Raw genomic sequence first — 26,290 nt, 5'->3', positions numbered from 1 at the left:
GGAAGCAAAACTCCCAACAATTCATGGACTTAATCTAAGAAATGTTTAATTAGAGGGGCGCCTGGGTGGCCCAGTCAGTTAAGTGTCTGCCTTCGGCTCAGGTCATGATCCCAGGATCATCCCTGCTCAGTGGCGAGCCTGCCTCTCCCTCTCCCTCTGCCCCTCCCCCTGCTCATGCTCTCACTCACTCTCATAAATAAATAAAATCTTTAAAAAAAAAAAAAGAAAAAGAAATGTTCAATTACAGTAAAATGAAACCTTCTTACCTGATCGAAAGCAGGGAAAATATAATCTGCAAACTGAATTTCTGCAATAGCGGTCGCTCCAGTGACTGCGATCCCAATTCCAAACCCAACGATTCCTTGTTCACACAACGGCGTGTTGAAAACTCTATCTTTTCCTTAAAAAAAGAAAAAATAGTCCTTATATGACAAATGGGAGTGATATAATACACAGCACAACCAAAAACTCAGGGAGTTAATGGTGATGGAGAAAAACAGCATAGAAGAGGTGAAGGAAATAGAAGATAACTAGTATGAGGGCTGGTTTAAATACAAACATAATAATTATATTAACTGTAAGTAATCTTAGCGTTTCAACTGAAAGAAAGGTTGTCCCTCTGGGATAAAAGAAAGCAAAACCCAACTACTTAAAAGAAAACACTGAGACAATAAAGATAACAGAAGACTCAAAAGTAAAAGGAAAGAAAACAAACAATGAAAACCCTAACCAAAACAAGGTGTCACCACAGGATTAGTGGACAAAGTAGACTTTAGGGGAAAAGGCATTACCAGAGATAAAGCAGGAAAATTCACAGTTTTAAAGGGTACAATTCAAAGGGAGGACATAATTCTAAATTTACACTCATGGAACACAGGCTCCAAAGAAATTAGAAAAATTAACAGAGGGTCGCCTGGGTGGCTCAGTCAGTTAAGCAGCTGTCTTCGGCGTGGGTCATGATCCCAGGGTCCTGGGACCGAGCCCTACATGAGGCTCCTTGCTCAGGAGCCTGCTTCTCCCTCTCTCTCCCTCTGCTTGTGCTCTCTCTGTCAAATAAATAAAATCTTTAAAAAAAAAAAGGAAAAAAAAATTAACAGAATTAAAAGGAAAAATGGATAAATTCCCAATATGGTGGGAGATATTAATATACCAATCTCAGTAACAGACAGAAAAAGCATACCAAAATAAAAAGGCAGGACTGGAGAAGATTGGTATATGATTAGCAAATACGACCTAACTGACAAGCAGAGGACACTGCACCCAACAGCCAAGAATACAAACCCTTTTCAAGGAAGCAGAACATGGACATTCACTGACCACAGACTGGGCTATACATCCAATCTCAACATATTCTGAAGGATTAAAATCATAACAGGGTGTATTCCCTGACCACGATGGAACTAAGCTAGAAGCCAATAACAGAAAGAGAGTTAGAAAATCCTAAATTAGAAAAAAATTTTAAATATGTCTAAATATCCACGGCTCAAGGAAGAAATTATAAGGAAATTATAAAATATTTTGAACTGAATGACAATGAAAATTATGTATCAATATGTTGAGGTTACCAATTTAGTAAGGAGTCGAGTAGCTTTTTACAGACTAACCCACCCATATCTATTATCAACTCTGGACACAATATAACAAATAACTGACTTAAAGGCATTGGAGAGCCAAAAAGCGCGCCTAACCCAAAGGGGGCTTGACCCTTGAAAGAAAGGAAGGGCAGTGGATAAAAATAACATTTATAAGTCTTGTCCCCTGAGGGGGCTTCTCCACTCTCTGTGACAAGGGACTGCTAGGATTCAAACAAGACAGACTCAGTCTTTATTAGCTTGGTGGTGAGAGAATGAGAGAATGGGGTTCAGGGCTGCCAGTGGCTAGACACTGAGGAACGAAGGCCCTAAAAGAAGAACAACACATAGGGGCACCCCAAAGTCTGTGCATAAACTGTTCAAATCTTTGGCTGACCTCTATGGCTGTAGGAGACTCAGAGAACTCAGCAGATGGCAGCTGGAAGCCCAAAGAGCTGAGCAGAGATTTCAGCTCTACCCACTAAGGAAAAGACAGAATTTGGAGTTTGAGACTCTTCAAATTAAAAGTGCTTGATAAACACCTCAGGCTTTGCACTGGAACAAGGTGCATGTTACTAGTGTTCAATTCTCATTTGAAATTTCACCACCCGTCAGCCAATATCAGCATTTCCTGAAAAATCCCAATTTTGGGGAGCTGGAGAGACGCAAATAATGACCCCAGTCTGGCCAGGTGACCAAAAGTCTGTGGACAGATCGGAGATGCATATTTTAGTCCCATGATTGAGGGACACCGGTTCTTCTTGGTGCACAGAATCCACTCTCAGCTCAATCATTCCTTTTGAATATGGACCACAAATAGGGCAGGTGCTGGGAAACACCAGCCAGACACAACCTGTTGTCTGCACTCTACAAGCAGGTGCAAAAACTTAAAACCATGATTCATACTCATCACCATCTGTGACTATCTTCTGAAATTGTGACCTCTATCACTCATCAGTTCCCTATTTGACTGCGAATAGCTTGATAAGTTCTGAAAATCTAGGGCTCCACTGAACTAAGAACAATTCATTAGTAGACAATGAACAAAGATTCTAGCCGCCTCCTGTGGAATCCACATCCCTGGAATGCCTGAGCCACCTTAACCAGGTAAGCAGTGTTCTTACTTAGTCCCTGCCACTTCAAGTTCCCTGGATTCAGGTATTTGCCATCTCAGTAGATAACAGCCTTTTATTTTTTTTCTAAAGACTTTATCTACTCATTTGAGAGAGAGCAAGAGAGAGAACACAGAGGGAGAGAGAGAAGTAGACTCCCCACTGCACAGAGAGCCCGATGCGGGGCTCAATCCCAGGACGCTGAGATCATGACCCAATCCGAAGGCAGACGCTCAACTGACTGAACCACCCAGGCGCCCCTAAATACAGCTTTTTTTGCTGCTAGAAGACAGAAAAGTTGAGTTTCTCAGAACTGTTGCTCAAACTCACGCCTGGTCTGAGGAAACAGCTTAATTTAACAACTCTCTCCAACAAGCTGCAGTGACATGAACCGTGTGTTAAAAATCTGTTTCTATTTTCTCCCCAAAAGGTAATGATGTGGATAAGAACACACGTAAATTGCACGATAATGATGACTTCCTCTATGTATAATGCCATTAACCTGATATAAAGTTCGTACACACAGTATCCCAATGAGTAAATTAACACATACAGTGATTGTGCCATGAGGCAAGACAGATCTGGTTTTCAGTGCTATCTCCACAAATTACTAAACTCCCTCAATTTATCATCTGTAACAAAAGAATCATGATACTAAAAAGAGTAAAAAAATTACAAGCAGGAGGCCTACTGTGATTTTAAATAGGAGGGTCAAGAAGACCTCAGTGAGAGATGACATATACAGAAAGAGTTGAAGGAAGTGAGAAAGTGCACTGTGCATATATCTGAGGGAGTAAGTGTTCCAGGCAGAGAGATCGGCAAGTGCAAAGGTCCTGGGGTATGGGGCATTTCTTATTACATCAGAGGAAAGGTAAGAAGTCCAGAATGCCTGGTCTGGAGTAAAAGAAATAGTGGTAGGAGATAAAGCTGAAGAGTTGAGAAGGTAGGATGGGGAGGTGGCACAGATCAGACAGGGCCTTGTAGGTCACTGTCAGCTCTCTTTTACTATGACAATGAGTGAGTCAACAAGTAGGTAAGGGATAGAGGAAGCCACTGAGCAAAATCACGCCTTCTCTCAACTATATTCCATCTCTCTAGCTGGTATTTGGTGAATAGCCTCTAGCCAGGCAAGGGGGACATGGCAAGTCTGATTACAGGATACTGCAACAATACCAGTAAGAGATAATGACACCTAATTGCAGAAAAGGTGTGAGACTCTGGATATAGTCTAAATATAAAGTCAAAAAGATTTGTTGATAAAATGGATACGGAGCATGAGTCAGAGAAAAATGCCAAGGATGACTCTGCCAAGGATGACTCAAAGGCTTCTGGCCCACGCAAGCCGAAGGAGAAAGTTGCCCTTAACTAAGGAAGGGTAAACTATGAAGCATACTGGGATGAAACACCAGGAGTTCAGTTATGGAGAGGTTACATTTGAGATGCCTTCAGATGTTAAGGTAAAGCTCGTAAACAGACTGTTACATACTGGAGTTGAAAGTCTTCAGCATCAAAACAGCACTAAAAAGCACAGGCCTGGATGCAACTGCCAAGCAAATTTATGTGAGAACATAGAGGAAAGATCCAATGTTAAAAAGACAAGCAGTGAGAACTAATATAATCAGCAAAGTCGAAAAGAAAAAAAAAAAAAAAAAAAGCCAGAGTTTGGAGAAAACATAGAAGAACGTGCTGGCCTAGAAGCCTCTTCGAAGAGACTGGAGTAATCAGCTGGTGCTGTATGCTATCAGTTCCACGTGAGGAGGGCTGAGAATTGTATAACGGCTGATCTCGACATTAGCAGTGTCAGCAAAGTAGGAAGGAGGGAAAGAATAAAAGCCTAGATCGAGAGGGAGCGGGGGAAGACAGATCGGAGACAATGAGTAATGATAATTACTGGGAGAGATTTTGCTGTAAAGGAGAAAAAAGGAGGAACAACTGGCTGGACAAAAATATGGGATCAATACAGGGAAGTTTTTGGTAAGACCAATAAAAAAGCATATTTGCACGCTGATAAAAATGATCAATAAGAAAGGAAGAAATGGAGGTGCCTGGGTGGCTCAGTCGTTAAGTGTCTGCCTTTGGCTATGGTCATGATCCCAGGACCCTGGGATCGAGCCCCACATTGGTCTCCCTGCTCCGTGGGAAGCCTGCTTCTCCCTCTCCCACTCCCCCTGCTTGTGTTGCCTCTCTTGCTGTGTCTCTCTCTGTCAAATAAATAAAATCTTAAAAAAAAAAAAAAGAAAGGAAGGAAGGAAGAAATCATTGAGAAAATTAAATGGGGAGACGGAAGAAAACCGGGGTTATGTCTTTGATGGGGAGGACTGGGTCTGGCGTGGAGAGATTGACAGGAACCCTTGTGTCCAGTCAGAATGCGGGAGAAAGGCATGGGTGGGCACTGACGCGGGTATAGGAGCGTGTGCAGCCGTGAGAGCTTGTCAAAGTTCTCTCTTCACTGCATCTATCTTCTTGGCAAAACACGAAACTAGATTATTGATAAAAACTAAGGATGGAGGCAGCAGTGTTGAGAGAAAAGTATGAAATAGTAATAATGGGAAAATGGAGAAGTGAAGGGACCAGGATCAGGCAGGAGGACAGTACACAGCAGGAGTGGCCCCTGGAGATTACTAGTCTCAGACGAAAAGTGACATCAGTTGCAAGATGACTTTTTTCTCTGGCAACATTCTACATAAGATTGAGGGTTTAGAAAATGGTGTTGGGAAAATTAGACAGCCACATGCAGAAGAATGAAACTGGACCACTTTCTTATACCATATACAAAAATGTACTCCAAATGGATGAAGCCCTAAACGTAAGACAGGAATCCATTAAAATCCTAGAGGAGAACATAGGCAGCAACCTCTGTGACCTCGGTCGTAGCAACTTCTTGCTAGACACATCTCCAAACACAAGGGAAACGAAGGCAAAAATGAACTATTGGGACTTCATCAAGATAAAAAGCTTCTGCACAGCAAAGGAAACAGTCGACAAAACCAAAAGACAACCGACAGATGGGAGAAGATATTTGCAAATGACATATCAGATAAAGGGCTAGTATCCAAAATCTATAAAGAACTTATCAATCTCAACACCCAAAGAACAAATAATCCAATCAAGAAATGGGCAGAAGTCATGAACAGACATTTGTCCAAAGAAGACATCCAAATGGCAACAGACACATGAAGAAATGCTCCACATCACTCAGCATCAGGGAAATACAAATCAAAACCAAAATGAGATACCACCTCACATATCAGTCAGAATGGCTAAAATTAACAAGTCAGGAAACAACAGATGTTGGCAAGGATGCGGAGAAAGGGGAACCCTCCTACACTGTTGACGGGAATGTAAACTGGTGCAGCCACTCTGGAAAACAGTATGGCAGTTCCTCAAAAAGTTGAAAATAGAGCTACCCTATGACTCAGCAATTGCACTACTGGGTATTTACCCCAAAAATACAAATGTAGTGATCCAAAGGGGTACATGCACCCCAATGTTTATAGCAGCAATGTCCACAATAGCCAAACTATGGAAAGAGCCTAGATGTCCACCGACACATGAATGGATAAAGAAAATGTGGTATATACATATACAATGGAATACTAATCAGCCATCAAAAAAAAAAAAAAAAAAAGATGATATCTTGCCATTTGCATTGACCTGGATAGAACTAGAGGGTATATTATGCTAAGGAAAATAAATCACTCAGAGAACGACAATTATCATATGATCTCATTCGTATGTGGAATTTAGGAAACAAAACAGAGGATTATAGGGGAAGGGAGAGAAAAATAAAACAAGATGAAATCAGAGAGGGAGACAAACCATAAGAGACTCTTAAGCATAGGAAACAAACTGAGGGTTGCTGGAGGGGCGGGGGTATCTGGATGATGGACATTAAAGAGGGCACGTGATGTAATGAGCACTGGGTGTTATATAAGACTGACGAATCACTGAACTCTACCTCTGAAACTAATAATACACTGTATGTTAATTAATAGAATTTAAATTAAAAATAAAAATAAAAGATTGAGGGTTTAGAAATGAAGTTAGCTGCGATTGGATTTTGCCAAGCAAATAATGACATGGAATTTAAACTGGGCAATAAAGGAAAGAAAGGTCATCAGGAAAGTGAGATACAGTGACAGGGTGGTAGAATCCATGGCTTTTAAGAATCAATAAGGTCAAAAGGTTATTGGATTGGAGGTACTAGAAGCAGTGAGCTGGGGAGTTTCAAGGCGGAAGTCAGAGCTGGGGATGCTTTAAACTGAGATTCTGGAGGGACCGCAGTTACTACTGATAATGATAACATCTGGGATAGGACAGTGAGAGTGAGGGGCTGAGGTAGGATGAAGGACAAGATCACTAGAGAGATCACTGAGAACACCATCCATGTGGGTATGGACAGGAGTACTGGAAAGGCGGACAGTGAGCCAGGCTGGAACGAAGAACAGCGGCCTGGCGTGAATGGATGACAACGAAGGATAGTATTAGTGTTCAGGATTCAGTAATTTACTGAATTATTTATTGACAGTGCTCAATAAATGTTTATTTTCAAAGGAAAAATTAAACAATGGAAGCTAGGTTTCTTTTGATTCAGACCTCCAGTCTTTCTTTACTTTCTGAGGTGACTAAACTCAGCTTTTTGATATTTAGAATGAAATTTCTCGAATTCACCCCTGTTAAGTAGCATTATGTGATTACATAATAATCTCACACCGACCACATCCTTTAGGTCAGGTGGTACATAGAATTTCAGGATAGCCCTGAAACACATGACCATTTAAAACATTCATCCAAATGATAAATAAAATCGAAAATCAGTTGTAACTCCTTTCTTTTTTTTTTTTTTTTTTTTTAAGATTTTATTTATTTATTTGAGACAGAGAATGAGATAGAGCATGAGAGGGTCAGAGGGAGAAGCAGACTCCCTGCCGAGCAGGGAGCCTGGTGTGGGACTCGATCCCAGGACTCCAGGATCATGACCTGAGCCGAAGGCAGTCGCTTAACCAACTGAGCCACCCAGACGCCCAGCAACTCCTAACTTTCAAAGGCAGCTTGAGTCTAATGACACCCTAGCTTCTGAAGCTCAAGGAAAGTTGCAAGGGGGCAGAGGCTTTATCAAAGCGCTGTCAATCAAGTTCAATGAATGTTTAGTTAAGTGGCCAGGGGCTTTGATTTCATAAGAAAGAAAAAAAAACATGCCTACTCTGAAATAGCTCTTCAATGCCCAACAAGCTTTGACTAAGCCAGAAAAGAGGAAATACTATCCAAATGACTTCTTTCTAAACCTCAGATAACAGAGTAAAATTAAGTTAACATTTCAGATAAACTCACTGCTATTGATGCTACAGGTAAAGGCATTCCTACAACATGCCATCTTCTTCAGTTCTGCTCCCTGTGCTTAAATTTTAGGCTCTCTCTTTGTATAACTCCATGATCTCTTGAGTCCATGCAAACACGTGTAGAATGCCAGACGTTTGGCCATTTAAATAACTGACGTGTTAGTATCTCACTTGTTGACAAAAACCAGGTATAAAGTCATACCACCACTTTCTTAATAGCTTTTCTTCTTTTGTAAAGGGAACGTGATTACGTCACTGGCAGCACACGGACACATTAAAGATACTGCCCACCACGTAATGCCAAATATCAAAAGAAAACCAGCAGATGGCTTTTCTAGCCAGAGTCACAGATGGACACAACTGGGTCCCCCAGTGAACCCGGTTCTCTATCACAACATTTAGGCCACAATTAGCCCAGAAACAGTGAGAAGAGTGCAAAGAAACAATAATTAGGAAAAAAGAAGAGGCAGCCATGAGTTAAGGTGACAACCAATTACCTCCTGGTAGATTACGAAAGTCAGGGAGTACCTCCTTCTGTTCAGTGCCCAGACATTTTTCAGAACCCATAACGAGTTTTAAATTAGCTTTCCTTGTGAACACAGTGGTCCTGCAAGTTATTAAATCTACCTTGGGGGGCGCCTGGGTGGCTCAGTCATTAAGCATCTGCCTTCGGCTCAGGTCATGATCCCAGAGTCCTGGGATCAAGCCCCGCATCGGGCTCCCTGCTCCGCAGGAAGCCTACTTCTCCCTCTCCCATTTCCCTAGCTTGTGTTCCCTCTCTCGCTGTGTCTCTCTCTGTCAAATAAATAAATAAAATCTTTAAAAAAAAAAAAATCTACCTTGGGTAAATTTAAATTTCTTATTCCCATAAAATTTCTGAAAAGGCAGCTTTAAAACTGCCCATCTCTAAGCAACACGTATTTCCTTAGGACACAAATCTGAACAGATCAGCATATCATCTCCCAGAAAAGAGATCACCTCCATCAGGGAAACACTTCAAGTCCCAGATTCCCTGACCAAAAGGATAAATAAGGACATGAAACATTCATGACTAAGCTATAAAATAAACCATGGGCAAGGCCATTATTTATATAATTTTGACGGGGAGGGGGGCGGATAATACATCGCAATAATTTCAGTCACAGACTTTCCGGACTACGCTGTGATTTTACATCTTAAAGTTTGCCGATAAAGAATTTGAAAGATGAAAGGCATTTGTTTTAGGGTCAAGTAAAGCAAAAATAAAAAATTAATCCAGAAGATCACTTCTACCTCTTAAAATAAGTAGAAAAGTACATAGAGTATTCCATTCATTAGAAAGACTTTTAGAGAATAAACATGCAAACAAATTTTAAAAATAGAAATACTAGGTAGAATGACTGTACAATTTATCTTCCAAACAGAAATGTCTGGGAGTGTTAAGGATACTAAAAATAATTAACAGATGTTGATTGATCTCAACAGGCCTAAACTGTGTAGTCCCAGAAAAACAGGGCTGTTCTGAATAAAACCAAGACATACAGTCACTATTATTAGGGTTAACACCTATTAACACCTAGGGTTAATAATATTAACACCTAGATAAAAAGTAATAAGGGAAATATAAAGCTAAGTGTTTACCTTAGCCATAACTAATCTACCATATATGAGCATCCTAAATTAGGATATTAGAGCTGGAAAATTAAGAAGTGATTTGAATAAGCCATTCTACCATCAAGGTAATTAATTCTCACAGTTTACTCCCTACGGTGGGCACCATGATGCCTGCAGCCCAGGCCCCCATGTGTGGAGAACTTGTTGCCCTGCTTGCCGAGAATGCTGTGAGCAAACAGACATCAGCAGTAAGCCCGTTTAGTGACTGTAATGAACTTTCTAGCTCAAGGTCATGCTTGGTAGCCACTATCCAATGACTGATCAGCGTGAGAGTATAAAGATCTGGTCATTTCAGTCCAATTAGGGACAACCCAAAGGGCCATTATGACTCCAGAGATCCCAATCCCTCCAGGGTTGGCCACGGTGGTCCTAGAACCTAAATCACTTCTGGACATCTCCTTCTGCCTAATCCTGCTTTCACTTGAAAGCAGCATTCTATTTATGATTCCAGAAGACTCCAGGTTCTAAGGTTTCCAGATTCAGGAAGTTTACCTGTATTTACAATCACAACATTCTCCAAATCCTCTGGGCAACAATGGATAGAAAGGGTTGTTTGTGAGCCTGGTCCTATAGATTCCACCTCTATTTCTCAGAAAACACGTGGCAAAGAGATCTGGGTCATTAAAATGGGTGAGAAGAAAATTAAAGATAGAAGTCAACCAGGAGCAAATCCATATGCTTAGTAAGTGTTTACCGAATGAAGAGATGGAGGGATGAAATGCAAAAGTGCCTCTGTAATCAAGAAGTCTACAATTTGGGGTACAGATCCAAAAATCAGTTCCAAGGGTTCAATGACTAGATTAAAATTTGTAAGCTCCTTTCCTGAGAACACAGATGGTTTCATTCATCTTTGGACACTCAACAGTATCTAGCACAATGTCTTGAATTTAATAGGCCTTCAATAGCACTACTTGAATGAGCAGACTTAAAAGACCCATCACCTTGGGTTGAAAAGGCATTTAATTAAGTCTGTGATTATCAGGATGTGGTCATGTTCCCCAAGTACTCAAGGCATGTAGATATGACAGCAAGGCACAAAGAAGTCTGGTCGAAATAGACATGTACTAAGTAACATATACATGAACTTCTTTAAATATATAATAGGAAAACGTGACCACAAAGAGAGACTACAGACTCACACAAGCATAAAGATGAGAATTATGTTCCACTATCTCTAGTACCTAGTTCTTGGCAAAGAGTAACATTTAAGAAATATTTGTTAAGTGGATGGCTGAATGAAAAAGTAATCAAAATAATATTAAAATAAAAAGGATACCTCAAATCAGGGGAAATTATAAAATCAGACCATAATATCTTGAAAATTCAATTATCCACACACAAAATTATTGGCTTATTTACCTCATAGCTATATTTTAGGGGGCCACATCTTAGAGAAATCTGTTTTAGAAATGACAGAAAAGGCAAAGAGTTAATTTTAAGCAACCCATCGAGACTGACAGAGGGAACATCTGGTTGAAGGTGAGCCACAATGATTGTGATATAATAATGGTCAATATCATAGGCCAAGGCTTCTCAAAACAGTATTAGATGGACATCTTGGTTAAAAGAAAAATATTCTCTTGCACTCCTCATGTCAACTTCAATCAGTCTTATTATGTTATTTTAATACACACAAAATTAAACTTAGCATTTATTGCCCTGATAAAACAAAGGTAAAACAAATTTATAAATACAAAAATAACTACATAACCAATTAAATTGAGATGAACAGCAAAAATACAGTGTAACAAACCATGGTTTCCTGCTAAAATGAGAGCACCAATGGAGCTTTAGATCCTTTTTTCTTTTTTAACTTTAATCATTCTAATGGGGAAAAAATGTATTTTCACTTAAATTCACCCTACAAAATAGTATGTATGACCTCATGGCTTTCTTTACGAGGTGAGGATAATCAGACTCACTAAATAAAACCACCAGGAAGCATTCCTTGAATGATCATTTTAAGAAAGTTGCTTCAAGATAAAGTTGCTACCATAACCATGTCAAAATCTGCATTAAATGTGTAGCTATTCAATTACTGCTGGAATCAGGTAAAGAAAGTTCTTCAGTGTCTAATTACTGATAAACTTACCGTTAGTGAACTGTTGAAAGATGCTATATTAAAAATTGGATCTGTGAAATACATCTGACTGTAACCTGATGATACATCACTATACTGAGGCTGTAACACAGGATAATCCGCATCCTTTGGGTGGGGCAGGCGGGAATGCTCCTGTCACTGTGTGTTATCTGAATCTCAAATGAAAGCGTCATACACTCAGACACTGTGAAGTACTTACCCTTCACATGGCATGAACACAACAATAAACACAAACACCGATTTTATCATATGGTAACACTTGGTTCTATGGCAGGTGTCTGGATGACCCAAAATCTGGGTTTTTTTAAACAATTACCACTGATACTAAACCCCCTAAAATGTTAAATCTCACTGAAGATATGAAAACTCCCAGAATATCCATAGACATATAGGGTTAGCTAATAGCAGTTAGAGAAACAATATCCTAGGAAAAGAACAATACCAAATAATCAACTCTACTGTTCAATTTTAGAATAAAAAAACAATCTACTTGGAAATAAATTGAAAAAAGTATTTTTAGGGGCGCCTGGATGGCTCAGTCAGTTAAGCATCTGCCTTCAGCTCAGGTCATGATCCTGGGGTCCTGGGATCGAGCCCCGCATCAGGCTCCCTGCTCAGCGGGAAGCCTGCTTCTCCCTCTCCTACCCCCCCTGCTTGTGTTCCCTCTCTTGCTGTGTCTCTCTCTGTCAAATAAATAAATAAAATCTTAAAAAAAAAAAAAAGGTATTTTTAAAATAAATTACACATGGAGAGTGTGGCAATTGTTTCAAAACAGTGGTAACCAAAAATTTGGGTTTTTTTTTTTTTTTAACTTTGCATGGTTAACTGGAAAGAAGAAGTTACATGGGGTAAATTCATCTTTCATTTAAACAAAGATTCCTTTGGGGCACCTGGGTGGCTCAGTCAGTTAAGTGTCTGCCTTTGGCTCAGGTCACGACCCCCGGAGTCCTGGGATGGAGCCCCATGGCTTCCGGCTCCCTGGTCAGTGGGGAGCCTGCCTCTGCCCCTCCCCCTGCTCGTGCTCTCTCTCTCTCTCTCAAATGAATAAATAAAATCTTAAATAAATAAATAAAATAAACAAAGATTCCTAAATTAAAGAAAATAGAGGGACACTACTACATTGTACCTATTAGGGGAAAATTCAAAGTTATACCTACAAGAAATTTCACAAGGGATAAAAGTATATTTTTTAATTTAAAAAAGAAAAACTAGGTAGAGAACCCATGAGATAATGTAATGATCATGTAAAAGTTATGGTTGGGTATCCAAGAAGAGCAAGCAGAACAATAAATTACAGAATCACAAAACCCTAGCCCTACTGAACACCTGCCCACCAGCCCCACGTTCTTCAAATAAGGAAACTGAGTCTTGATTTATGTGACTTGCCCAAGGACAACAGCCAGGAACTGGCAGCCTTGGTACTCTACGGCTTGTGCCATTCATTCTACTAGAGAAATTTATTTCCTAAACTGGCTCCACTACTCAACTCAAATGCTAACACATACCAAACGAGACCTTAATTACCTGGCACCACCGTCACAGATGCAAAATAGTTCTGAACATTTAATCTGAATGTAATAAGTCTTTACAGGCAGTTCCGAAAATTCCCTCAAATGTTTCTCCAAAAAGCTAAAGCAAGTAAGATAGCCGGGTTAAGCCTTCACATTACCTGGCCTAGTTTCTAACAATGAAGTAAAAGAAAAAACACCTCTAAAAGAAAACAGCAATTAAAAAATTATCAAGAAAACAATTGAGAATTTAAGAAGAACTTTTAGGGCGCCTGGGTGGCTCAGTCGGTTAAGCGACTGCCTTCAGCTCGGGTCATGATCCTGGAGTCCCTGGATCGAGTCCCGCATCGGGCTCCCTGCTCGGCGGGGAGTCTGCTTCTCCCTCTGACCCTCCTCCCTCTCATGCTCTCTGTCTCTCATTCTCTCTGTCTCAAATAAATAAATAAAATCTTTAAAAAAAAAAAAAAATTTAAGCCCAGCATTGGACTGGATAATCAGGCAAATACTAGATCATCTCCCAATTGCACCTAGTTTGATCTTCCTTTCCTTCTTCTCATTCTGGCATCTAAAGAGTACTACTGTCGGGCGCCTGAGTGGCTCAGTTGGTTAAGCAACTGCCTTCGGCTCAGGTCATGATCCTGGAGTCCTGGGATCGAGTCCCACATCGGGCTCCCTGCTCAGCGGGGGATCTGCTTCTCCCTCTGACCCTCTTCCCTCTCGTGCTCTCTGTCTCTCATTCTCTCTCTCAAATAAATAAATAAAATCTTTTTAAAAAATTAAATTAAGGGGCGCCTGGGTGGCTCAGTCGGTTAGGCGACTGCCTTCGGCTCAGGTCATGATCCTGGAGTCCCGGGATCGAGTCCCGCATCAGGCTCCCTGCTCGGCGGGGAGTTTGCTTCTCCCTCTGACCCTCCCCCCACTTGTGCATGCTCTCTCTCTTCCTCCCCCCCACTCGCAAATAAATAAATAATCTTTTTTTTTTTAAAAAAAGAATCTTTAGGGCGCCTGGGTGGCTCAGTTGGTTAAGCGACTGCCTTCGGCTCAGGTCATGATCCTGGAGTCCCGGGATCGAGTCCCGCATTGGGCTCCCTGCTCAGTGGGGGGTCTGCTTCTCCCTCTGACCCTCCCCCCCTCTCATGCTCTCTCTATCTCATTCTCTCTCACACAAATAAATAAATAAATAAATAAATAAATCTTAAAAAGAAGAACTCTTAGAAGGGCTGCTTCAAACTTTGAGTCAATAATTGCAAAGCAAGATAGCACTGCTACCCTGTATAAATGTATACATGCTTCTGTCTAGAAATAGTATAAAATCTCCAAACTGTGCATAAAACTAAGATGTTAAGTAAAGTGTCAAGCAGTTTTTACACTACCCACTCTTAGGGTAAAGGGGAAGGGAAGCAAGGAAATTTAGAGAAAGTCCTCACACCAGTCGAGATTCAACGGTATATCCAACTGGCTACATCCATTTCATAGTTCAAATGATCTTATAAAATTATAAGAGTTATTTAAAAGAAAAAAAAAACTTGAACTGCATTCAACGTTTCCTGCTTGCTGTGCTTCTGAAGTCATGCATCAACTTTAAAGAGATTTTTTACTTTTTAATGAATAATAAAGAAATCTTAAAGGGTAAAATAAAAATGATTTTGGTGCCTGAAAATTGGATCTTCTTTTGTTTGCCAAGAAATTCAATTACTATTAGCAATTACCAGATTAGAGACTACCAGAAATATGGAACAATGGAACGAAATTATTTCAAGATGAACAAAGTGCTCAGTGCCACCACTCAGCATCGCATCCTGCGCACCCTCAACCTCAGTCCACACTGCCTAGAAGAGGTGAGGGGCATTTGGACGCTCCGCAATCAGTTCTCTCTTCATCTGGGCTAAAGAGTGGGGTAGGGCCGGAAGGTCAGCTTCGGTGGCTGCGCTAGGACAAGCAATTCTAAACTGTGAACCTAAATCTTGTTCCATTGGCAAGACCACGAATAGGTCCAGCAGGAGGCCTGCATGCACCTTCATGCAAAGATGCCAAGGTTTACCACTGAGCAGAGGAAGGCTAGGAACAGGAGGCCTGGCCTCTGCTAACCTGCAAGAAATAATCTACCGGTGAGAATGAAGAGCTGATGATCAGAAGGACTGAGGAAGGAATGCTGCTGCTGTCGCCCTGTATCTGCAGAGGCCTGGAGACAACACAGGCCAAGGACTGAATCCAAGCGAGCCCAAAGCCTTCCAATGTACGGCTTGGGAACGAGGGCCAGTTGATCCCAGAAGGCCATGGTTCTATTTAAACAAGCATCCGCTTGAAAGCACTGGTTCCTACACTAACCCCCTCGAGCATACCTGAGCAAACCGTGTCTGGCTCCCTGAACTACGTGCTGTGTGCTTTCACCATACATTTGAGTAGGACCCTAAGAGATGATGATCCACGCAGGTAACAGCATGACCAAAGCAGCACAGAACCAACTCGGCATTCTCAGAGCCCCACGCGTCTTTAGGAACTGCCCAGTGTTGGCTTTCACAAGGACTATGGGCCCACCAAAGATGTATTCAACCACTGGAGTTTTGACACTTGGCATAGAAACTAAAATTTTGTTTCCCAGCATGATCAATGTGATTTAAGGAGATAAAATTCCCACTTATGAAATCACCTTATCTTGAATGAAACTGAATTTAAATAAATGTAATCTGAATGTTTGGGTTCTAGGAAATACGTACTATTACTCTATTTAGGCTCACATTAGACTTTCCTTTAAGTGACACTTGGAAAGAAAAAGCACAAAAACCCATTTTAGTCAAACTGATATTTACGGTCTAAAAACAACAACAGGGGCGCCTGGGTGGCTCAGTCAGTTAAGCGTCTGCCTTTGGCTCAGGTCATGATCGCAGGGTCCTGGGATCGAGTCCTGCATGGGGCTCCATGCTCAGCCAGAGCTTGCTTCTCCCTCTCCCTCTGCTGCTCCCCCTGGTTGTGTTCTCTATCAAATGAATAAATAAAATCTTAATAAATAAATAAATAAATAAATAAATAAATAAAACTATGTCTATACCCCAAAACAATGATAGAAATAAGGGTTTTAATTACCTACATAGGTTAGTTGTTAAGTAACTACATTGGTTAGTACATTGGTCTATTACTTTACTGAGTCATGCTAGGGGCGCCTGGGTGGCTCAGTCGTTACGCGTCTGCCTTCGGCTCAGGTCATGATCCCAGGGTCCTGGGATCGAGCCCCCGCATCAGGCTCCCTGCTCGGTGGGAAGCCTGCTTCTCCGTCTCCTGCTCTCCCTGCTTGTGTTCCCTCTCTGGCTGTCTCTCTCTCGGTCAAATAAATAAAAATAAAATCTTTAAAAAAATAAATAGATAAAAACAACAACAACAAAAACCCCAAACCCACATTTTTGTCATGCAAGAAAGATGAAGACTGTGGCTCCTCTACCTTTTATTAAAACCACGTCGACAAGGTTATTGATGGGACTACAAATTTCTTAAATGAAGCTATCTAAAATTTAAGAGATTAAACCTACAGTTTACAGAAATGCACACGAAAAATACAATTTTTCAAATCTATGTACACACAGCTGAAGTTGAGAAAAGGTTCCCAAAAATGAATACAAGCAGTATTTCTGAATAAACCTGCAATAACTTCACTTCACTTGAATACAACCAAAGCTGTTTTTCCAGAAAGTCAAAAGAAATATTTTAGTCATCCTTGTGATAACAGCTGGAATTTAAGGGCAAGCCATCTAATTTTTTTTTAGTCTTCCTTCATTTATATGGAAATGAGATGTTTCCTAAAACATATCTATACTCAATACCTACGTCAACACTGAAGCTCAAAGCACACAAATTCCTCCAGCTGATTCCTGACTATAAGTGAAAACAGCATGCCAACATCATCTAAAATCCATGTGCGTCATTCACCAAGGAGGACATTACCAAGCTGTCAATTTCAATTAACCTGCCTAGCTTTATAAATAGCCTAAACTTCCCTATCTAAATAGGTTGGTGCCCTTTTCTCAGAAGCAAAGGGAACAACATGACAAAGAAGCATGAAAAATAAATGAGCTTTCCCCTTTGTAAACAGGAGAAAGTTGACATTAAACCAATTCTAAGTCCAAATTCAAGAGCTATTAATAAAATAAAGCTCAAGAGAATCAAGAACCAGTTTTAACCAGAAAATAAACACTGGCTATCAGCTCTTTTAAAAATATCCCTGAGTCTCACTGCTATACGAACTAATTCAATGTACATATACAGGCAGAGGGAAACGCAGATATCATAATTATGTTCCTTATCATGGTCCCAAATGACTGATGCTCAGCCAAAAAAAAAAAAACAGTTATTTTATTTTTTTTTTTAAGATTGTATTTATTTATTTGACAGAGAGAGGGAACACAAGCAGGGGGAACGGGAGAGGGAGAGGGAGAAGGGAGGCTTCCCTCGGAGCAGGGAGTCCCATGCCGGGCTCGATCCCAGGACTCATGACCGGAGCCGAAGGCAGACGCTTAATGACTGAGCCACCCAGGCGCCCCAACAACAGTTATTTTCAAAAATTCAATTACATCGGGGCACCTGGGTGGCTCAGATGGTTAAGCGTCTGCCTTCGGCTCAGGTCATGATCTCAGGGTCCTGGGATCGAGCCCCACATCAGGTTCCCTGCTCAGCAGGGAGTCTGCTTCTCCCTCTCCCTCTGCCTCCCCTCACTGCTCCTGCTCTCTCTCTCACTCTGTATCTCTCTGTCTGAAATGAATAAACAAAAAAAATTCTTAAAAAAAAAATTCAATTATATCACTCTACTAAATCTGAAATGTTTTAGAATTTTTATAATTTATAGCATTACATTTTCTTATGCTAGTTCTAGATGTTTCTTCCTCTAAAATCAATTGTAACCAACAAATCCTACATCAGTTCTATACCCTAATTACTTATATACTGCACTTTTCTAGTTCATACTCCAATGAGTAAATGAAAGCAGAATCAGAAAACATCAATGGAATTTATCAAAAGGCAGAAATTAATTGGTCCAGGTTATTAATCAGGCTAGTGACTTCGAAATCAGTTCATCTAACTAATATCTCTTGTGTGGAAAAAACAACACAGTTGGTCACCATATCAATCTCAGGTAAAATGTGTGAATTCATGTGTGTACATGTGTACTTATACACACATGTGTCATTCAGGTAATGCTTTAACAAGCTTGCCATAACAGCATAACAGACAGGGGACATCCTGCAATAAGGATAGTATTCAGCTCGAGCGAAATAAGTCAATCAGAGAAAGACATGTATCATATGACCTCACTGATATGAGGAATTCTTAATCGCAGGAAACAAACTGAGGGTTGCTGGAGTGGGGGGTGGGTGGGAGGGATGGGGTGACTGGGTGATAGACACTGGGGAGGGTATGTGCTCTGGTAAGCGCTGTGAATTGTGCAAGACTGTTGAATCTCAGATCTGTACCTCTGAAACAAATAATGCAATATATGTTAAGAAAAAAAAAAAGAAGAAGAAGGTAGCGGGAGAGGAAGAATGAAGCGGGGGAAATCGGAGGGGTAGACAAACCATGAGAGACGATGGACTCTGAAAAACAAACTGAGGGTTCTAGAGGGGAGGGGGGTGGGCGGATGGGTTAGCCTGGTGGTGGGTATTGAGGAGGGCACATTCTGCATGGAGCACAGGGTGTTATGCACAAACAATGAATCATGGAACACTACATCTAAAACTAATGATGTAATGTATGGGGATTAACATAAGAATAAAAAAAATGCAGAAAAGGATAGTATTCAGCTCACCAAAATATCTAAGACAACCAAAAACTAATAAGTTAAATAAAAGACTTCTGATCCAAAAAGATGACAAAGTTGATAGACCATACTTAGAAGAAGTCTCCTTAAATTCTCACTCACAGAAGCATTAGAAAATTCCAGTCAAAGTCATTCACTGGTGAAAGTCATTCACTGGTATGCAATACTCTTATGTGTCAGTTAAATGAATCACCACTTTATTTGCACCAAGTCATGACAACTGGCTTCCCATTCTTCCACTCATTCAACCAATTTCTATGTCACTATTATGGGCATCACAGGAGATATGATGATATATAAGTAAAATAGGAGGCAAAATAAGCATACTGAGTTATAGATGCAGCACTAGATGGAAACTGACGAGAATAACTGAGAGAAATTACTTCTGGGTAGTGACGGCTGTGAGGAAGATATACTAGGTCTGAAAATATAAATCAGATTTAAAGCAGAGGGAAGACTTCCCCAGGGGCAGAGAAGCATGGGTACGACTGGTGAGTAGTGTAGATGCAGCCAAGAATATGAGGGAGAGAAACTAAAATTGGAAAGAAAAGTCAGAGCCAGATCATTTAAGATCTTCAATGCTAAGCTAAGAAAACTGGACCTGACTATTAAACATGGAGAAGATCTTAAATAAAGTACTATGATCAGAACTGCATTCTGGGAAAACTCACAGATGTACACATAAGGAACTAGAGTAGGAAGGAGAGTGAGAACAAAGCCTCTTGTGACAAATATAATCATTCAGATCATCATTATGGGCGCATAAACTATGCTCGGGACAGTAGTGAGAGAAACCCCAAGGTAAAGCCAACAGACCTTGACGCATCCGAAGTTTTAAATCCGAGTTGTTTTGAGGATCCATAAGCAGGATGCAAGAGGCAGACAGCTTGAAAGTCACCATACATAACAAAATGCAAGGAAAATGGTTTCTATATTGATCGAAAACTAATATGCACATATGCAAAAGGGGGAGTTTCGCTTGAAATAAACTGGACACTTTTTTAGTGTCAGATCTATTTTTAAACAAAAGGTCAGGGAGAAAGCCAGAAAGTAACACAATGCACAATACGATGGAAGTCTTTAGTTTGGTCCAAACCAGATGGCCAGCTAAAATAAGCCATAATACAGAGTATAATCCAGTGTTTCAGAATTAAAGAAATCTATATTCTATATTCTAGAACAGGAAAATCTTATCTCCTTGAAGCCTTGGTCATCTATTTCTGACCTCACTTTGCCATGAAAATCGTCTTTCTTTAGGTCAGCAAGTCACCGATGGCCTCTTCACTGCACACCCAACCAACACTTTTCAGTCTATCTTTCATTCAATGTTGAACCCCAGCCAACTGCCCTAGATCCTTTCCTCTCCATTTGCCCCAACTTCCAAAGAATGGCAAGTCCTAGCAGTTGTCCCTAATTGACTCTTCATTGCCCCACCCCCCGATTTCATCTTCCCTCCCACTGACATATGTTAGATTCTCATTACCTCTCAGATAAATGCAGTCGTTCTCAAACCGTGATCCTTAGACCAGCAGCAGCAGCAACATCTGGAAACCTGTTAGAAGTAAAAATTCTTGCCCACCCCCCACCCCCCAGACCTCCTGAGCCAGAAACTCTGGGGTAGAGCCCAGTAATCTGTGCCTGGGCAAGCCTTCCAGGTGATTCCGATGCACGCTCAAGTTTAAGAACCTCCAGACTCCCCAATCCTCGCCCCCGTTGTTCCTGCCTTTAGTCTCACAGTTAGCTCCCCGTGCTGTGGCCAGAGTTACCTTCTAAATGACCAGGTTAATTATGTCATTTGCCACCTCTACAACACTATTCAAAATATGTGAACTCATTTGAAGCAGAAAAAACTAATAGACCTCAAATGTTAAATTATTTGTATTTTAATGTTACTTCAATTTGTACAGACATAATAGTTTTATAAAACTAGCACTAATTCCTTCTATTTATCAAGCATAGGTCAGTATACTCATTTTTTCCCAAAGAGAACACAAAACCAATATATCAAACAACGTTAATTGGAAATCAGGTTTTTCTGAAACTTAATCACAATGTCAGGTTTCATCCCAGAATGATGAAGTGTTAGGCCTGGTTCTAGTTGTGAAATCTTGAGAAAGTTATTCATCCTCTCTGTGCCTCAGTTTCTACATCTACAAAATGGGATAATAGAATTTCATAGGATTGTGGGGACTAGATGAGCTAATATAAAGTTCCCAGAACAGAGCTGGGCATGTAGAAAGCACTCTCAGAGTTTGCTGCTATCATCAGTTTCATCATTATTATTAATATTATTATATTAATGTAGCAAATGCCTGTATATGGAAGCACGGTACTGATTGGTAGTCATCCCCCATTCTTCATTCTCCCTTTCTTCTACAGTAACAGCACCCCAGAGTTTTAGGTAAAACTGTACACAGAATAGTTTTAGCACAGATCTACACAGAATAGAGGCTCCATTTCCCAGCCTCCCTTACCTCTAGGTAGGTTTATATCTACTCTCTCCATGGAGAGTGAACCTCCACGGTAGAGATCCTGCTGGCAGAGATCTAAGGGCTTCTCAAAAAGACTTTCAGCCATTTTTTTCTCATTCTAGAGCACCATTCTCTTCATCCCTCTTCCCAGAGGTACTTGGTGTTGGCAATTCCTGAGCCCTTGGGTAATTCCATGATATAAACGAGGCTGGTTCTTGGCCACTCCACTGCCCATTCCAGATTCGGTTTTGGCAAGCCTATCAAGCCCTGTACCTTCCAGCTCCCAGCATTTTGTTCATGTGGTCTCCAGTCCCACTATCCCCATCCTTGGGGATTTCGGCCTCTACAAAAGAAGATCCCTTAACGTTTTATTGGGGGAAACAAAAGAGACCTTATGTTCAATTTTCTCTTTTTCCAGAAGTCTCCAGTGCCATTTTCTATAAAAACTCTCAGTGCACCACTTAGTTCACCCTCTGTCATTTAAATTTCTGGCCTAAAGCAAAGAAACGAAGTCACTAGGCACCTTCTTACATAGTTTTATATTGTTATTTCATTCTTACACTGTTATTTTACTCACCATGTAATTAGGCTTTGGCCCAGCAAGTGTACTGGGATTTCCTTAAAGGCAGAGAACACATCTTAAAAACTTTAGTACCTTCTAGAGTAGGAGTTCTCAAACTTGGCTGCACATTTGAGCCACCTGGGGACCTTTTAAAACTCCAACACCCGGGCCACACCCCGCAGCAGTAACTCGGAACCTCTGGGGCGAGACCTAATGACCAGTCCTGCGACACAGGGGCGAGGCCGAGGAGCACAGCCATGGAGTGAGGGGTGCCGTTGCTGCCTGGAGACCTACGTCAAACCCTAGTCCCACCCATGTACACACACAACCGAAAGGCATCTACCTTCCTGGACTGGCAGCTCCAACAAGCTCTTAAAAGGCACAGTAAACCGGTCTCAGGCAAATACGCCAAGTAACCCCAGGACATGGTAAGGAAGTGCCTTAGTCCAAGAGAGAGTTCGGATGACACTTTAATAGTAACCACTTCCTGTGCCCACTGGTCAACGTGGCAACAGTAAGAGTCAACGCCAGCCTCTCTCTGCTGAGTGTCCTTCTCGCCATCGCTGCCTTCATTATCCTTCATTACTTGTGAGCAGTTGGCCTGGCAATCCCGATCACACGCTTAAACAGACCCAGGGCTATTTGGAGTGGCCACCTTCCAGGTCTGCAGAAACTATAAAACTGACCCAAACAAAGAAAACCGGTGGAGTTGCCAGGCAGCAGAGGCTCTAGAATATCTATATGGGAGAAGCGGAGGGGAAGTGTTCTGGTTGGAGAATAGAGCCAGAGGGCTTGTCTTAATCTTACATTTTCATAGCTAGCCTGCTGTCTGAACTTAGATTTTATTATGTGTGCAGGAGATGGTTTGGGGAATTGTGAAGATCAGTCACCTCAAGTCCCCCCGAAACCACGACATTAGCCAAGGCAGGAACCACAGATCCACAGGTCACTGCGCCAGCACCCGGGGCCTCTCCATTGCCTTTTTTTGGCTGTTCTCCAGAGGATGGACATCAGGCCACTTAGGGCCGCACACACAGTAATGGCAAGAAGAGGACAGGCAGAGCCAAACTGTGACAAACTGCTAACACCTCCAAAAGGAGACCCACAAGAGAAAAAAATAAATAAATAAATAAAAACAGACACTGTGGGATCTGGAAAGGAGAAAGTGCAGCAGATGCTAACAAGTGGACCTGGTCCTTTAGCTGAAGGAGGGAGGAGAGGCTGTTGCTATTGAACGAAAGCTCGGCTAGAGACCACAAATAGACACAAATAACGGAAGGGGGCCTGAAAAAATACAACCGCACCAGGAAGTCCAGGACTTGCAGGGAGAAGAGTCTACGCACAGCTCTCAGAGAGCCACGTCTATCCTCGGATCCTGTAATTGCTTGGAACGTGGGGAGGACTGGGAAGGAAATGGGACATGCTCTACGGCTACTGGAAAATTGCACCGTGAAACCCTGCGCAGTAACTTGGCGGTCGTTCCCTTAGGAAAATGGACATTGAGAGCTAAGGCTTACCTAGCCTAAAAACATTGGGAGCAAATTTTACCTAAATTTCACTGTGCTGAAATCTTGAAGTGTAATGGGAGCTAAAGCTGAGTAGTGAGTGTGGTCTTCTGCCCCACCCCTGAAGAAAGAACTAGTGTGAACTAGATAGGTGGGCAGAGGAAGGGAATTTGGCAAGAACTGAAAAAGGAGAATGCTTTACTGAGACTATTCGGCTCAAGTTCTGCTTACACGTATCTGAGAGAAATCAGGACAGGCTGGATAGGTTAGAGGCACAGGACAGACCCTGATTACCCTCCTGATTCACTGTCAGCAGATGGCAGGGTGAATGAAGCCATTTGGGAACAGGAGTGCAACCACTGGCGCTACAATAGCTAACCTCTCTCTCTCTCTCTTCCTCTCTCTCCCTCTCTCCCTCTTTCTCTCTTTCTCTCCCTCTCCCCCCTTTTCTCTATTTTTTATTTTTCTAGTAATCTCTTTACCCAACATGGGGCTTGAACCCACAACCCCGAGATCAAGAGTCACATGCTCCTCTGACTGAGCCAGCCAGGGGCCCCTAACTTTTCTCTTTTTGATACGAAGAGGTAAACACTGTGAGCAGCGTTGTAACCTCAATTATTAAAAAATAGAATAATTAAATAATTAAAATAACTATTTTAAAGAATTAAAATATTAATTACAGAATATCACAGAATCAAGAATAGAATAATTAAAAGCTAAGTGGCTAGCTGGTCCTTGGGCAGAAACTCTAGAATCTCTGACAAAAGAGAAAGGTGCCTTCTTCAAATGACTGAGTTGCCCTCTCAGACTCAGGAAATTGTTGAGAATGCTATGGAACTTCTCTCTTTAACGTCTATCCTATCAGTGTTCAATTTAGATTTGAAAAGATATAAAGGGTTTACGCCATCTAAATGTTCCTTTCTTCCCTTTAAGAATTGACATGTTCCTAAAGTGACTTAAAAGTTTCCTTTTGAATCCTAAGGAGCCTCCACTTCTTCCAGAACAAAATACTCAAATTAGCATCTACAGGATCTTGACTAATTAAGAATGTAATACTGTGTTTGTGTTTCTGGCTTAGAAACTAGGGTCTTTGTTTCTGCTGGACTCCCAGCTGGCAGAGACCAGAAGAGGAAAACACGAGGGTTAAATGAGCAGCCTGCCCAGAAATTGAGAGTGGGAGAAATCCCTTATTACCAAAGATGCTTGAGTGTCCAGGAGCCAAAACGACAGAAAAATAATCTTTTGGCTAATTTATGGTTGGCTAGCTGCCACCATTTCTGGCTGGTGGCCAGAGGGCCTTGAGGGTTGTGGGGGGAGGGATGGCAGGGTGCCATGGGAGAAGGTCAAGCACTTCATCGTTAAAGCTGCCTTTGGGTGTAGCTGCTCACTGGGAAACTGAAAACCTTTTGTCCAGCAAGCTTCCCAAGTGATTCCTTAGCACATGACATTTGCCAACCTTTACCTAACTGATCCCTTATCCACTCTGCCAATCAAAGCAACCATGAAATTTCATCTACACCAAACAGGAACAGAAAACAAAGCACTTGCTCCAATCCTCTATGACTTGATATAGAAGGTTTCGCTCAACAAATACCTATCGGGTGACATTAATGCTGTCCTCCATGCAGGGCAGTTTGTACGGGCTACTCCCGATTTGACTGGGAAATCATTTTTCCTGGTTAATTTCATTGTTATGTGAATTTCTAACTGCACAGAAGTCGCTAAACAGTGGAATTCCACGTTAGAACTAAAGTAAAGATTGTACAGCTTTGTAAATAACCTACACGCTTAGATTCAAACCTCTCTTGAGACAGGTAAATGACCTCAGGTTAAGTGACAGTAACAGCTCAACATCTGAGTGCCATGTCAACGTGAAGCTGCCACGTAGCTGCCAGGACCATCAGACGTGCTACTTCTGAGAAGGAAAAGCACTCTCCGGTGTCATTTAGTGGGCTCTGTGATCGGTTTCCTCAACATGAACAAAACAGGATGGGAGAATCCAAGGATTCCCAGATACACAGCAATCTGAGCTGTATATGAAAATTATTAGACTACTGATGCCCTTTCATCCCTGAGAATTTCTGGGATCTAAAAAGAAAAGCATCATAATTCAAAAATTATATTTGAATCAAATAAGCAGCAATTCTGCATATATGAAAAGTAAAAAAAAAAAAAAAGTCATGGCTTCAATATGTAAAAATTAGAAAGTGAGCTGTCCGAAATCTAACAATTAAAAATATCGAGTACATCCAAATTCAAGAAATACTAAATACTGAAGTGTGTGTTCTTCCCACCAGTCTGGAAGAGGATATGTGTAAGACTTAGCATCTGATTTAGGAAGCTAACTCAGGAACATCATCCCTAATATTAAGAATACAGGATCTAGGGATGCCTGGGTGGCTCAGATGGTTAAGCATCTGCCTTCGGCTCCAGTCATGATCTCAGGGTCCTGGGATCAAGTCCCGCATCAGGCTCCCTGCTCAGCGGGGAGCCTGCTTCTCCCTCTCCCTTTGCCTGCCACTCCACCTGCTTGTGCTCTCTCTCTCTCTCTCTCTCTGACAAATAAATAAATAAAATCTTAAAAAAAAAAAAAAAGAATATAGGATCTAGGTCTTACTGGATAGCACAAGTGTAAAATGAAACATCTTTTACTCCCTTTAAAGTG

General features: G+C 41.3%; 1 protein-coding gene across 8 annotated transcripts in view; it reads right to left on the bottom strand.

Annotated features, from left to right (window-relative positions):
* Positions 1–26,290, bottom strand: part of BCKDHB (branched chain keto acid dehydrogenase E1 subunit beta) — a 213,583-nt gene that overhangs the window by 165,197 nt on the left and 22,096 nt on the right. For all 8 annotated transcript variants that reach the window (XR_004676677.1, XR_004676680.1, XR_004676678.1 and 5 more), the window contains exon 4: positions 267–400. Coding sequence is in view for 4 of the 8 variants with exons in the window: in XM_034991519.1 (XP_034847410.1) it covers positions 267–400 (134 nt within the window). In the remaining 4 variants the exon portion in view is untranslated. The remainder of the gene's footprint in view (positions 1–266; positions 401–26,290) is intronic.

The sequence above is a fragment of the Mirounga leonina genome, unplaced genomic scaffold (genome assembly GCF_011800145.1).
Source record: "Mirounga leonina isolate KUSES-001 unplaced genomic scaffold, KU_Mleo_1.0 Mir_53, whole genome shotgun sequence".
In the NCBI taxonomy this organism is placed as follows: Eukaryota; Metazoa; Chordata; class Mammalia; order Carnivora; family Phocidae; genus Mirounga; species Mirounga leonina.
Note: the sequence above shows the minus strand (reverse complement) of the source record. Positions and strands in the feature narration are given on the sequence as shown.